Source organism: Engraulis encrasicolus, chromosome 18 (genome assembly GCF_034702125.1).
Source record: "Engraulis encrasicolus isolate BLACKSEA-1 chromosome 18, IST_EnEncr_1.0, whole genome shotgun sequence".
NCBI classification, from domain to species: Eukaryota; Metazoa; Chordata; class Actinopteri; order Clupeiformes; family Engraulidae; genus Engraulis; species Engraulis encrasicolus.
Genome location: NC_085874.1, coordinates 34,930,932 through 34,944,860, shown reverse-complemented (window position 1 = coordinate 34,944,860; position 13,929 = coordinate 34,930,932). Strand labels below are relative to the sequence as shown.

Sequence of the window (13,929 nt, the reverse complement as noted above, 5' to 3'; positions counted from 1 at the left end):
TGTCTTGATTACAGGGCTTCTCGCAATAATATTCTCACGGTTTGACATATCCAACCCAGCTAGCAAACTGCTAACGTTGTTTTGCTTGTTGCCTCCCATTCCACATAGCCAGTCTTTTCGGTTGTACCACTCACTGTGAAATAATCAAATAATATTCTGTCCAATCTCCTGAATCAATTTCCTCAGCTCTGGTGTCGGTCGTCCATTCTTTATCACGTCTTGTTTCCCTTGGAAATCCAACTTTGAGAATGATCTTAGTTTCGTTATGAAATCCACTTCCATGGTAGCAGTCAACGTGAACAAGCTAGCCAACACTAATGACTGACTGTATTGAACTTCATATAGTGGCGCTATGACGTCACTGACAAAGCTAGACTCAACGGCAGAGGCCAATGTGTTGCTCGCCGCACTACTCTATTTTTCAATGGGGTTATGCCAAAGCACTCAGAGTAAAGAAATGATAATCACACGTAGAAAATAGTGAAAACAAATATCAGGAAAATGAGGGCACACCATACATATTTCTATTAAGTGTATAAAAACGTTTAATACAATATTACGAATTGCATACACAGAACGAGCAAAATGGCGCATGCGCTGAAGCTTGTTACTGAGGGATTGCGCAATCTGCGGTGAGGCCAACTCGGGAGTTGGCCCACATTCAGTGTATTCGGAGCAGGAGGTGGGAAAATAGTGCGGTTTTGGCCACAAAAATGATTGAAAATGATTGAAACTGTTTAAATACTGCACAAATGGTAGTTATGGTAAATATGCTCGAAAACAGTAGTTATTATTGTTACTATTATTCACATTTACTGCATCTCATCATTCTCATGAAGTCTAGAAGAGACAGGTGAGGCACAGCCTCCCCTGCCGTATTGGAGTGCACGTGCCTGACGCACACACACACACACACACACACACACACACGTTGAAAGAATGAATTAAGGGATAAATTACAAGCTTGACTCTTGCTCGAGACATCAATACCTTCAGGGTGCGATTTGTCGGAAAACCAGAAGGGGGGGGATATGTTTCAGATTGTAAGCAATATCAATGGAATTACATTGAACTGTGATAAAATCATGTAGAAAAAGTGGCGATATCAAGACCAGAAGGGGGGACAATCCCCCCCACCCTCCCTACAAATCGCACCCTGAATACCTTCATGACTTTACAGGAGGTCCAAAAAATGTTTTTAATTTGTTTTTAATTTGGGTAATTTCATGGGAAATCAGACACTTTGGGGACGGGCCGACAAAGATTTTCAGACAACTTAGTGTTCCTTTTAAGTGGCGCACATTATCTGTGAAATGATTCAAGGACCAAACACCAATATAGCTTTTTTATATTCAACTCTATTCATATTTTAATATCTTGTAATTCATTCTCAGATGCATGTTATTTGTTATGGTCTATGTCAGACCAAGTCTCGAAGAGATTTGAAAGTCGATGATAATCAGGCTAATAGTCATGGTCCCTGGGTTGGAAACCACTGCACTAAACAACCATTTGTGTTCCTCCTCAAACTACAAACCCCAACTCCGGTTGAAGTTGTGACGTTTGGTAAACTGAGAATAAAATCAATATGCTATCATTTTCAAAACATTCAATACTTTCCTTACAGTAGATGGAGAATAGTGAAAAGACAACATATCAAGTGTTAAAACCGAGAAAAAATATTGTTTTAGGGGACATACTGTATGTACTAATTTCTAATTTGATAACTGCAACACGTCTCAAATAAGTTGGGACGGGGATCAGTGAAATATTATAAACATTCAAATAAGATAAAACAAAAAGGAAGAACATTTCAAAATGAATTGTACTTATGTACAATTTGAGTGTCCAGGTATAAGACAATCACAGAGAGGCTGAGTCACTCAGAATTAAAGATGCAGAGGGAACAATTACCATAGTTATTACATAAAGTTTTGAATTCCCTTGATTTACCGTGATTGAGTGTATATAAGACATATTTTTGTCATTAAAATCATTGTATAGGTTCATAACATCATGAAAAATACATTGGCTGTAGTCTCACTCTAGCACTCCGAGAATTACAGCTAGTTAAAACTTGACCATATTAAGGACACTTCATGTGCAAATGATAGAGGGGTTTAACATTCCCCTATCCACCCGAGCTCACTTGAAATAGACCCAGAAGACATGGGAAACTGTAATTTGCTTACAGAAGTCAGCAGAAGTTGCAGAAGTCAATTCTTTTTGAAAATAATAGTCTAGCACATCCTGTACTACAGTGAAAATTGACCATGCAACTTGTGTTAGTGCTAACTTCAAAAGTCAGCCTCCATGATGGCATGGGGGTGTAGTAGTACATTGGTTAAGCTGTTCTAACTCACCTGTAGAATTGAATACAGTACTGAATGAAATAAATGGGTTTTAAACAGCATGAAAAGCCACTCGTGCTTTATATTTTGAAGGGAGATCTTCGATTACTGCCACATAGTAAGGACAAATTGAATTCTCTACTATGTTTTAACAGTTTAACTCCAACATAAGGACCAGCAGGACATAAAATGGCTGGCTTTTGGTCAAGACCTGCCACACTGTAAGCAGCACTACAGAAAGGAAAACATTGCAAAACATGACAAGGAATACACCTACCATTTAAGCTGTTGAAATCATGTCCAAGATAGGAATCAACTCTGTTTTTTATATAAAATCATCTCATCGGTTAATGCTATTAACTATTAAGTGTTGTCCTTTGTTTTGTTTTTAGTATTCCTCGACATTTGCTGCCTTTTATTGTCCCCCTCCCAACTCTTTTGAGACGCGTTGGATTTACATATTCATGAATATCCCCCAAAACAATAATTCTGGTCAGTTTTGATGGTTGATATATTTTCTTTGTACCGTTCTCCAACTAATGTCAGACCCAGACTTTTTGAAAATGGCAGTATTTTGTTATTATTCACAATTAACCTTGCACCCCAACTTCTATGGAGTTGGGGTTTGTACAAGATCTCTAAATGCTTTCTCTTAGTGGCAATATGCTGATGCCCAAGCTCTATCTAGCACAAAACTTAAGATCTCAGACATTCGTCAGGTTGCTGTGCACAGTGAAAAAAAAAAAAAAAAAAAAAAAAAAGCATGGTTGCAGTGCAAGTATGCAGTGCTTCAGAGTGTGCTCTAAATGTCAACTTAACACTTCATTTTTACTGTGTACTGTACCTGTCTAATAATGTGAGATCTCCCTTGCCTTCCTAAAACTCATATCATGACCGTAGTTCCAGTCAGACCACTGAGAGTCTGAACTTAATTAAAATGAGTTCAAACTGTAAACAGAAGTTTATATTTAGTTTCATTAGGGGTGCATGTTACATGCAGGTCATAAAGCAAGTGTTCAGCACTCACTATTTTCTTACTGTGTCACTTTTTAGTAGATCTACAGTATATCATGAAAGTGAGTGCACCCCTCACAGTTTTCGAGGTTATGTATACTAAATGGATATTGCACATGATTAAAATGATGGGGGGTGGAGCAGGATCATGTTACCCTAGTGCAGTGGCTCTCAACCTTTGAACAAACGCCCCCTTGACCTCATCATAAGCATCCCAACGCCCCCCTTGACCTCATCATAAGCCTGCCAATTCCCCCTCAGTATTGAAAAATAGACTAATGGCCCAATGGTAACTAAGCCCCGCCCTCACTCAGTTGTATCCTTATCAACTCACCCCTAGGGCTCCCCCACCGCCTCTGGGTGGCTGTAAAGCCCCCGTGAGAAATACTACCCTATTGGTATGTTCATGTGCTGGCTCCTGTGCTGGCCTACCATCTGGAGATTCAGTGTGTCACCAAATGCTGAAGATTGCCCGAATAATAATAATGACATACTGGAGCGCTTCTCTGCATTTTCTGTGTTCTCGTCAGTAATGATGGTGTGGTTGTGTGGTCTCCTCTCAGTGTCATTTCTGCCCCGTACCTCTTCATTAAAGCCATTGTGTCACTGCCAAGTATGTCATTTCAGAAATGGGCCTCATGCCCCTGGTAGCCTGTCTAGGAAAATAAGGTCATATGAGTTGTTAACCTTGAATAAAGACCACCCTCCTTATCGTTCTTAAAAGACAGTCTCAGAGTCTCTCACGGAGACTCTCATGCACACAGTCAACAAGCAGGCTTAACAAAGGAAAGAAGAAAAGTGCAGGGGTTTAAAAGTAAATTGTCTGGCGAAAGGTTTTCCTGCTTGGTGAGTACAACTCAACAGTTGATAATCTGTGAAGAGGCTGCTTTCTATCTTTCACAATTCATCAGCCCCAGGAGTTTCTGTAGTTTAATATAGCCTAACTAAGAACTTTGCATGCCATTTCTATTACTCTTATTTTTGTACATTAATTTGCAGTGTACATTTAAGGCAATGGTAAGAGTTACCAACACATGTCCTGTATATTGGCATGGAATCATTGGCTAGTGCCACCGATAAGGGTTGGGCAGTTTAAAGAGGCACTAGGTAGGATGACGTAATGCCCGAGGCATGCCTGTCTCTCAAAATCTACACCGTAATGAAAAAATGCTGTACATATAAACTTTGTCTTGTTTTCATCTGTTTTTCATCACGGAATGCCAGCAGTTGATAGAAATATGAATACGGAATGTGAAGCGATGTTTTCATTTTGATAAGTGTTTCCCACAACACTCCCTCAGACCGCTCTGCCAAAAGTTGCATGTGGGGTTTTCTGACAGCGGACCATGGAAGTGATCACGAGAGCCATCGTTCACTTATTAAAAATTGCATAAGCGTCGGCTGACTCGGGACTGTGATTAATTAAACTTTTAATCCACCTGGAGCCACTTTAGTTGCAGATGTAGCCATTTTAAGTGATATCAATGACAGCACATGACACAAGATACAAGATGTTTTATTGTCATGTAATCATCAATTTCATTTGCATGCTGTGACATTTAAAGATTCTGCCCTGGTTGTTTTCATTAAAAATCCTCTGAATCTGAAGAGCTCAAAAGACTTCCTTTCCCTTGACAGGGGGGGGGGGGGGGGGGGGGGGGGGGGGGGGGGAGGGGGTGGGGGGGGGGGGGGGGGGGGGGGGGGGGGGGGGGGGGGGGGGGGGGAGGGGGGGGGGGGGGGAAGAGAAAATTTATGTACTGGAGACTAACGCTCACTAGAGATCTCGAGTTTGTTCTGCGAAATTTTGAGTTTGTTTAGCGAGATCTCGTGTTTCTAACATTTCTGTGAGCAATATGTGTGTGTGTGTTTGTGGGCTGAACTCACTGTATGGAGCCAGGGCTCATCTGGTCATCTGGTGGGCCCCGCTTCCTCCCGTGCCCCTATGTTCAGAGATGTAAAAAGAAATAGATATACACACACACACACACACACACACACACACACACACACACACACACACACACACATCTATCTAGTTAGTGTCTCTAGTACATACACTTTCCTCTTTTTTCCCTCCATGTTACCTCTGGGCGTCCGTACAATTCCTTTTTTATGTGACAAATAAAATTGTTTTTCTTTTTTAATCTTTAGGTTTGTTTACATGCGCGCAGTTACTTTTACCAAGACTTTCTTGCTCTTTTTTTTAAATCAACTTCCTATTTCATTAACTTTTAACACAGTGAACTTATCTAATGTTCCTATGCTCTCCTGGGCTATTGTTCTCTGACAGAGACAAATCTGTTTCAATCTCTGAAGAATCCAAAAGTTCTGGGAAGAACGTTTGGGTTCCTGGGTTCTCTGAGGAGCCTTTAAAAAAATCACCTCTGAGTAGCCTTAAAAATCACCTTCCTTTGAAACTTGTAGGTTTCAGGGGTTCCACCACTGTGTCAAATTGAGGTTTCAACAGGGAACACATTTTCCCTATTAAATTGTTCTACATGGGTGATGAAAGTAAGACAACTACCATTTCTCAATAAAAGTTAACACCTTGATCAGTATTTAGGGCTGGGGCTTGATTAAAACATTTAATCGAATTAATTACAGGCTTTGAAATTAATTAACATTTGAAATTAATCACATTTTAATTGCATATAAATATCTGACTTGAGAACAGTGAAAAGTTTTTTTCACATGGATTTTGAATAATGACAATACATATCCTTAATCAACAAAATATTGTTCATTTTTTTCAATGTGTTAATTAACCAAGATCAACAGACCAGTGCAATATTTAGGTATAGGTAGAACTTCTGTAAACTACAACATTGATTTTTTTTTAAAAAAAACACAATGCTTTCAAATACATTCCGAGCATTGTAAACCCTGACAATTACAGATCATCTCTCTGCTGCTTCAGAGGCTAAAACAGACTTTGTGGATTTACATTATATTACATTACATTACATTGCATTTGGCAGACGCTTTATAACCAAAGCGACTTATAATCGAGGACATAATCATAGCCAACATCACTAGCAGATACAAAGTGCACAGGAAATATACAGAACAACAAGTACAGATGCAAAGAAGGGTTAGTTAGTTGTTGTTTTTTTAAGTAAAAGTACACACACATACACATCATGTCAAGAGTCTGGCCTGGGACTAGGGCAGCTCAAGCATTAGTGTAGTAGATAGGCACGAAAGAGGAGAGTATCTGAAGGCTGAAAGAGATGTGCTTAGTCTTGCTGCCTCTGGGAGATCGTTCCACCATGGGTAACAACAACAGAGAACAGTCTTGACAGGGAGTACCTAGACCGAGCAGGTGGCAGAGCCAGACGGCTTGTACTGAAGGAGTGCAGTTCTCTTCCAGCAACATCAGACTTTAGTAAGTCCTTCAGATAAACAGGGGCCGTTCCTGCGATGGTTTTGTAGGCAAGGGTCAAGGCCTTACTGTGCGATCACACCGCCAGCGTTGAAAGAGCTACAATGCTGCTGACTCCTGCCTGGAAAGCACAGGTCAGGGGCGTTGAACGCGGCAAACGATTCAACCTGAAGCGTTCGACCAGGGATCTCGACCAACCGACGCCCGTGTTTAGAAAAATGTCAACATTCCATTGGCTGACACCTGCTGGCGCCGAGCTCTCCTATACAAAGTCAATTACTTCCGGCGCCTTCCACGCGTTCAACGGCGGAGATCGGTAGCCAGTGCAACTCAATGAATAGAGGAGTAACATGGGTCCTTTTGGGTTGATTGAATACCAAACGTGCCGACGCATTCTGGACCATCTGGAGTGGTTTTACCACACAAGTAGATAGCCCTGCCAGGAGGGAGTTGCAGTATAGTCAACGCGGGACATAACCGTGGCCTGAACCTGTCGTTGTGTAGAATATTGGGTCAGACCGGGTCTGATTTTACACATGTTGATGTAGTTGGAGCTTAACACCAAGGTTTTCGCTTGGGGTCACAATGGTGGAGCCCATCTTGAGGTTGATCTTGTGACAGAGTGACTCTTTAGCTGGGATCACCAGGAGCTCTGTCTTGGTCAGGTTCAGCTGTAGGTGGTGATCCTTCATCCAAGTTGACAAGTCGGTGAGGCAGGCAGAGATGCGTGCCGAAACCGTGGTGTCCTCTGGACGGAATGACAGGTACATTTAGGTGTCATCAGCATAGCAGTGATAGGAGATTAGCATAACATAGCAGTGACTTATCAACAGCTGATTACAAAAAAGGGAAAAATCATCTGAAATTTCAGCAGGCTGTACCATCAGGCGTAATGCTGCCCTCTACTGTTCCAATCCAGAACTATGTAACTATATTATAGTGCGATAAAAATGGGTTAATTATTTTAGTCCTGTTAATGCTTGTGTAGCTAATTAATCAAAATGAATTCGCATTAAGTCCCAGCCCTATCAATATTGTTACGTTTCTGTAATAAGACGATTCAGTAATTCCCTGCAACAAATGCTGTGGCAGAGCTTATTGATGATGTTTGATATTTTCCGTTACTGATTTCTATAGGCTTAAGTTCATCATGGCTGCAGCAAGCCTTGCTAGGCGGGAGACTATGCTTGACGTTGTGTATGAAGACTACACTGCCTATGGCCACTTGACTGATGATGAGCTACTGCAGATGGCCATTGAACGCAGTCTGTCCGAAGACCAACAAGGCCCCTCGGAATACGCTCAAGCATGTTTCATACCAGCATCCGAGCCACCCAGAGAGGAAGACATACCCACAGAAGCCAGGCAGGTGTATGCAGCCAGACAGAATGCTGCTCTGCAAAGACAGAGAGCTGCAGCCGCTGAGAACCCAGAAGTCAATCCTTCCAGGTAAATGTGAAACAATGCAGGTCTGAGGCTTCAAAAGATGGATTGAACCCAAATACCACCATCTTGTGTTCAGATTTTTTCCCCCATAAAATTGATGCTACCATGTAGGTGTTTTTTTTTAACCTTTTTAATTTCAGCTTTGATGTAGGTTTTTTGAGCATTTTTTAAAACTTTATTTAATTTTAGCTATGATTGATGAAAAGAAACGAAGTATTTCTGAAGGAGTATTTTTTGGAATGCTTTTATGATGATACCTGATACCTGCAGGGTAGGTAATACATTTGATGAAGAGAGGGTGAGGCTGCTGGAATGGAAGAAACGATATGGAAATGAAGGCCTCGTGGAAAAAACAGCTACGTAAGTTGTCATCCTTGGTGTAAATTTACATACAGCTTTTTTCTTGACTTCACTATACCGTGCAGTTAGGGCCTGTGTTGAGAGGATGCATATTTCACACAAAGAGTGCTCAAAACCTTGCCTCCCAGGTGCGCTCTGGCCTTTTCTGGACTCGTGTTGTTGCTAAGTTACACAGGGCATGTTAGCACGATAGCTAACTGAAACCATCACTGATCACTTTGAAAGATGGATTATACACAGGCTTTGCTTTGAGTAAAGTGAAGCACTTAAACAGCCAAATGCTGTTCTAAAAGTCGAAAAAAAAATTCTCACAGTGTTCAGAGCGCTGCATCAAAAAAATTGTCGGCTTCTTTTTATTAGGAAAGTGCTTAGCGCCCTTGGCACTGAAACACATTCAGCATGTCCCAAATGGCGCACTTGTGCACTTCCGGGCACTATGGTTCAGTGCATAGGGCCTTCGCCCTGAAAATTCAGTGCACTGAGATTTCCCGAGTGCTGCCCTAAGCCGGGCATACACTGTGCAATATTTTCACTCGTGGGTCTTAAGCTTCTGCTCACACTGCACGATGGAATTTCACTGTTTAAAAGTTCACAACTCACGACTCACGTCCTCACACTATACGAGCCGACAGTCGGATGCGAGCGAAATGCTTCCACCGTACGACGCAACATGCATGTTTCCCCGGTCTGCAGAGGAGGTAACATGCGCACCTGAGGTGGAGATGAGGTCGCGCTCAACAGCGAACGCACGGCCCTATTAATTTGTACATGTGAAGTGTCAAATCGGGTCGTAGCACTGCTTTAACTGTGCGATTTACGCACGAGCCACGAGCAAAATTTCAAACCGTTTTGATTTTCTTGCGACCCTGCGATTGCACGACCGTGAGGCGAAATCGCTTGTCCTTACCCCATGTACACTGCACGATGAGAGACTCACGATGGACCTGCGATTGAGCAAGAAATCGGCCCGACTCTCAAAAAGTCGTGCGAGTGCCAAATCGGGGCAAAATCGGTGCAAAAGTCGCACAGTGTAAGCCCGGCTTTAATAAGAGTCAAAAATGCAGAGCATAAACGATGGACATTGCACGCACTAAACATACTGTTTACACACAGTAATGGAAGAAATGTGTTCAGTAGAAGAGTTTCGTCAACAGTCTCTCGAAACAATCTATTTCTTTAAGTAATGTTGATGAGATGACCAACCTCTTCATATCAATCCAAGTATTGTATATGACAAAGTCCAGTTGGGGTGAGAGAAATGTAAATACAAGCACGAGGAGCTATGTAATATAGTAGCCATTCGATAATTTGACGAGCTAAAGCTATGCTAGTCCGTCACTTCCAGTAGGGGCACATTGTTAGTGTTCCAAAATTTCCCACGACATTATGCACTAAAGAGCTCAACACTGTAGGCTCTTTTCCACTGCCGATTTTATATCCATTACAGTTCGACACACAAGCATAAGTCAATAACGGGAGTTTGGATAATGGTATGGAACCCTTGGATTTGTATATTGAAAATAGGCCCTGGCAGCTCTTAAAATGCATCCTGTGGACACAGCTCCTTGATCTAGCAACTACGGTACACAAACAAAAACATTCAGCATGTTACCAAGCACCTTCAAGTTAGTCTGTGTGGGTATTGTATAGGCACTCTATGTGTAATGTATGTATACTGTCTATGTCAAATAGTCTATGTCCACACCTAGAGTCTGGAGTCTATGTCTGTCTGCATGGGAAAGTAAGAAACGTAATTTCAATGCTTTGTATGACCAGCGCATGTAAAGAAATTGACAATAAAACCGACTTGACTTGACTTGACTTGACGGAGAGACATTTTGATTTCTTGCAGTCATGCACCCTCCATTAAGTCAGCTATCTGGAATGATGATGCCAAAACATTCAAACAAATTTTAATGACAGAACCTGCTGAGAGTCTGAACAAACCAAACGAAGAGGGCTGGATTCATTTACATGATGCTGCATACTACAATGCAGCAGAATGTTTAAAGTTGCTTTTACAAGGTATGACAGTGAATGTTTTCCCTGATATAGTGCATCTGAATAGTGTTGGACCTGCAGTACTGTAGGGCAGTGTTTCTCAACAGGGGTGCCGCAGGCCCCCCTCAGGGGTGCTGTGGAAATGTGGCTGATAAATAAGGGCGGAATTCTCCCGTCTCCACCTAAGTCGGTTTTACGCACGCATATTTTACGCGGTCTTATCTTGCGCGTATTCTCCCCTCTGGAACGTCGCCACACCCCTCGCGCTTAACTCAGAAAAACAGCGCGTAGCCCAACATAGGCGGGATATATGCTAAATGGGGGGATGAGTCTCCGCCAAGTTCATCAGTTGTGGCTACAAAGAAACTATGGAGCATGGATTTTCAGATCAACCATGTGAAAACCTCGGCAGTCCATTGAGATCCAATACTGAACTTTAACTTTGAATTTAAAACCACGTGCCAAAACTCCTCTTGCAAAAGCGTTTCAAAATCTAACCTCCGCTCCTTTTCACAAACACAAGGCAAGTATTGGAGGTGAGATAACGAGATGGACACGCGATGTGTCCCTTTGGCGGGAACTCAGCTGAGCGTTTTGGTGCGCAACAGGTTGATTGAAATAATAAACATGATTAAACATTTTGTTAAAAATGGAGTTTGGCGTGTTGCCTGGACAATTCCGGAAATCAAAAAGTGATTTAAAATGCTGATCATTCCCACAGTTAAACAAACACATAGTAGGCCTATTTGCTGACTTTTAAAAGTGTTTCTCCGCTTCTCTGTACAGCAACGTTAAAATAATTGGAAATATGTGGATCTCAGCTGTTCGTCAGCATATTACACTTAGGCTACATGCATGCTGAAGAATGAACAAGGAAATCGGTCGTCATGAAAAAACGGAGACTTTATATTTTGTCGCAGACATGGACATCACTTGGACATGGGCATGCAATGCCAAGCCAGGACTTAAACGCGCAGCTGATGGGGTGTAATGATATATAGGCCGATTGTAGCAGGTTGGCCCTGCCATCACGTTAGTGTGTGTGATTGACAGCTGCTGATTGACAGCAGTGGGCGGGCATAATCTATTTATATGAATGGACCCTTGCTTCCTGTCTCGTTTCCGCCACACATTGTTTTGGCGTGAGCCTGGGCTGCGTTTGTTGCCGAGGGGCCGCAGATGAACCGTGAGGGTAAGCATTTGGTCTTTAGCATTTACTTGCAATTGCGGCTGTGATTTGGAAATTATAGCGCCATTTCCCCTCTTGCAGTGCGGCGTTCACCTCAGCACTTGTGATGTTGGGAGCGCACTGATAAACTCCAAGGAGCTAGGAGCTGTGTGGACACTGGGTGAGTTGTGCTTCCATTCCTGCGATTAGATATGCTCCCTCTCATTATTGCGGCGCCCTAATGTGAACTGTTTTGATGCTTGTAATTAGTTGGCCTGCTCGTGGAAGTAGTTGGTGTGGCGTGGTGATCCTCGAAAGCGTTGTGCTGGTGAACGTCGCGTGTCTGAGGTGCGTATACTACCTGTCTACCCCCCCCCCCTTCTGTCTACTTTCTATCTCCCATAACCCTTACTGATGGTAACTTTTTATAATTGTAGCCTTCATCCGCGGCCCCTCCGGCACGAACCAACCAGTGTGTCTGTGCCTACGGGTCTGTCGGCTGCTGTTTCGCCTGGGACAATTTGGGTTTGAGTCTCCCCTTGCTTTGCACCTGCAGCGCTGTGGCTTGGCCGTGCTTCGCTGGGTACGGGGAGGAATTGCGCTTGTAGCCACGCTTGCCCCTTCACCTCGCTTTGCCTGCACGGAGCGTGCATGTCTGTCATAACTGTCCGAGGGTGCGCGGTTTCAGTGGCTCCGCCTGCTTTTAACCCCTTTTTTTGTGCTGTGCGTTATTTATTTTCATTTTATTTATTTCTGCATGTTTATTGTGTCTTTATTTTCGTTTGCTGTGCTACTGCATGCTGCTTACTCTGCTAGGTTTTGCTGCTTTGCATGACTCTTTAATTGCTTGTGTGCCAGTGTAGCTAGACCCTGTTATTCAGGGCTTTATATGTGTGCAGTGCTTCTTTTGTTTATTTATGTTTCTTTTCAGTTTACTTATTTGTGTGTTTCTGTGCTTTTGATTAATTTACTACTTTTGCATTGTATGTGTTTGTTTGGGGTTAATGTGGGATTGGGGAAAATTATGACTGCCAGCCTCTCCAGCAGTTCGGAGTGTGTCAAGGGCGTGTGAGTGCGATGTGAGAGTGACGGTAACGTGTATTGTTTTATAGTGTGGTGGAACATGGTATATAGTGCATCGACAGCCTGGTGGTAGAAGGAAGTTCCTGCGTGTGCACACGATGTTAGATAAGTAGTACTGTAGATCCATATAGGTTAGTGATCTCAGTGGTGCCCCAGGCTGTTCGTCTCTCTCTCTCTCTCTCTCTCTCTCTCTCTCTCTCTCTCTCTCTCTCTCTCTCTCTCTCTCTTTCCACCCACTATTGTGCCTTGTGCTCATAAAGAGCTTGCTATTTTGCACATTTTATTTATGATTCATGTTTGTACAACAATAAAAGAGAAATATATTTGGGATCCCGTCTCTGTCCAGTGTATTACGAACTTGTGCAAACTTAAGGTTTAAATTGTTCCTAGTGGCAGACTTGCTCTGCCCCTAGGTGGCGTAGTCGCTACAAACTTAGCCCCTCCCCCATGCTACATTTGGCGTTGGATTCGGCAGGATTTACACATACTTATTACAGAGACGTGGGTCCCAAATTTGTTGTTGTACTCTGTGTTTGTGAAGTGAAAGTGCAAAATTGTTTTTATTTTTTTACTTTCAGGGTACCTGTGATGGTGGGTTGTGTGGGTTTGCCCTGTTTCTTTTTCGTTGTCTCTTTGGTTTAGGTTTTTTTTTGTTTTGTTTGGGTGTTTTTAATAGGCGAAGCAGCAGCCGGTGGACGGTCGTCAAGAAGGTAGGCATTGACATTTAGGACGGGTGTCCTTTGAATTTTTTAGCAGTAACTGCGAGAGCTGATTACCCCTGTTACGAATTGACAATGAGCACCTTTTGCGGCCTACAAATACTGCAGGGGTTGAGGGGTTCTGTACAATGTATCGGTTTGGATAGCGGCAGTTAGTCTGCCGGGTCTCCTTGTTGTCTTGCTTTGCCACTGGGTCCCCTCTGTACCAGAGGTTGGGTCCACTGGCCTTGCGTTAGTTGGATAGCGGCAGTTGGACTGCCGGGTCTCCATGTGTCACTGTAACTGGGTCCCCTCTGCACTGGAGGCTGGGTCCATTGATATTGTACTATTTGGATAGCGGCGGTTGGACTGCCAGGTCCCCATCTCTTGCTTTGCCACTGGGTCCCCTCTGTACCAGAGGCTGGG

The 13,929-nt window shown here is 42.9% G+C and overlaps 1 protein-coding gene across 3 annotated transcripts in view; it reads left to right on the top strand.

Moving 5' to 3' along the window:
* Window positions 1–3,781: 3,781 nt before the first annotated feature.
* The window catches only part of LOC134469332 (ankyrin repeat and SOCS box protein 2-like), a 28,404-nt gene continuing 18,256 nt past the window's right edge, over window positions 3,782–13,929 (top strand). The window contains exons 1-4 of one of the 3 annotated variants that reach the window (XM_063223521.1): window positions 3,782–4,211; window positions 7,885–8,196; window positions 8,464–8,553; window positions 10,406–10,578. In XM_063223521.1, the coding sequence (XP_063079591.1) occupies window positions 7,898–8,196; window positions 8,464–8,553; window positions 10,406–10,578 (562 nt within the window). In that variant the 5' untranslated portion in view covers window positions 3,782–4,211; window positions 7,885–7,897. Of the gene's footprint in view, window positions 4,212–7,884; window positions 8,197–8,428; window positions 8,554–10,405; window positions 10,579–13,929 lie in introns of those variants that run through there. The other 2 variants (XM_063223522.1, XM_063223524.1) reach the window with 2 other exon arrangements.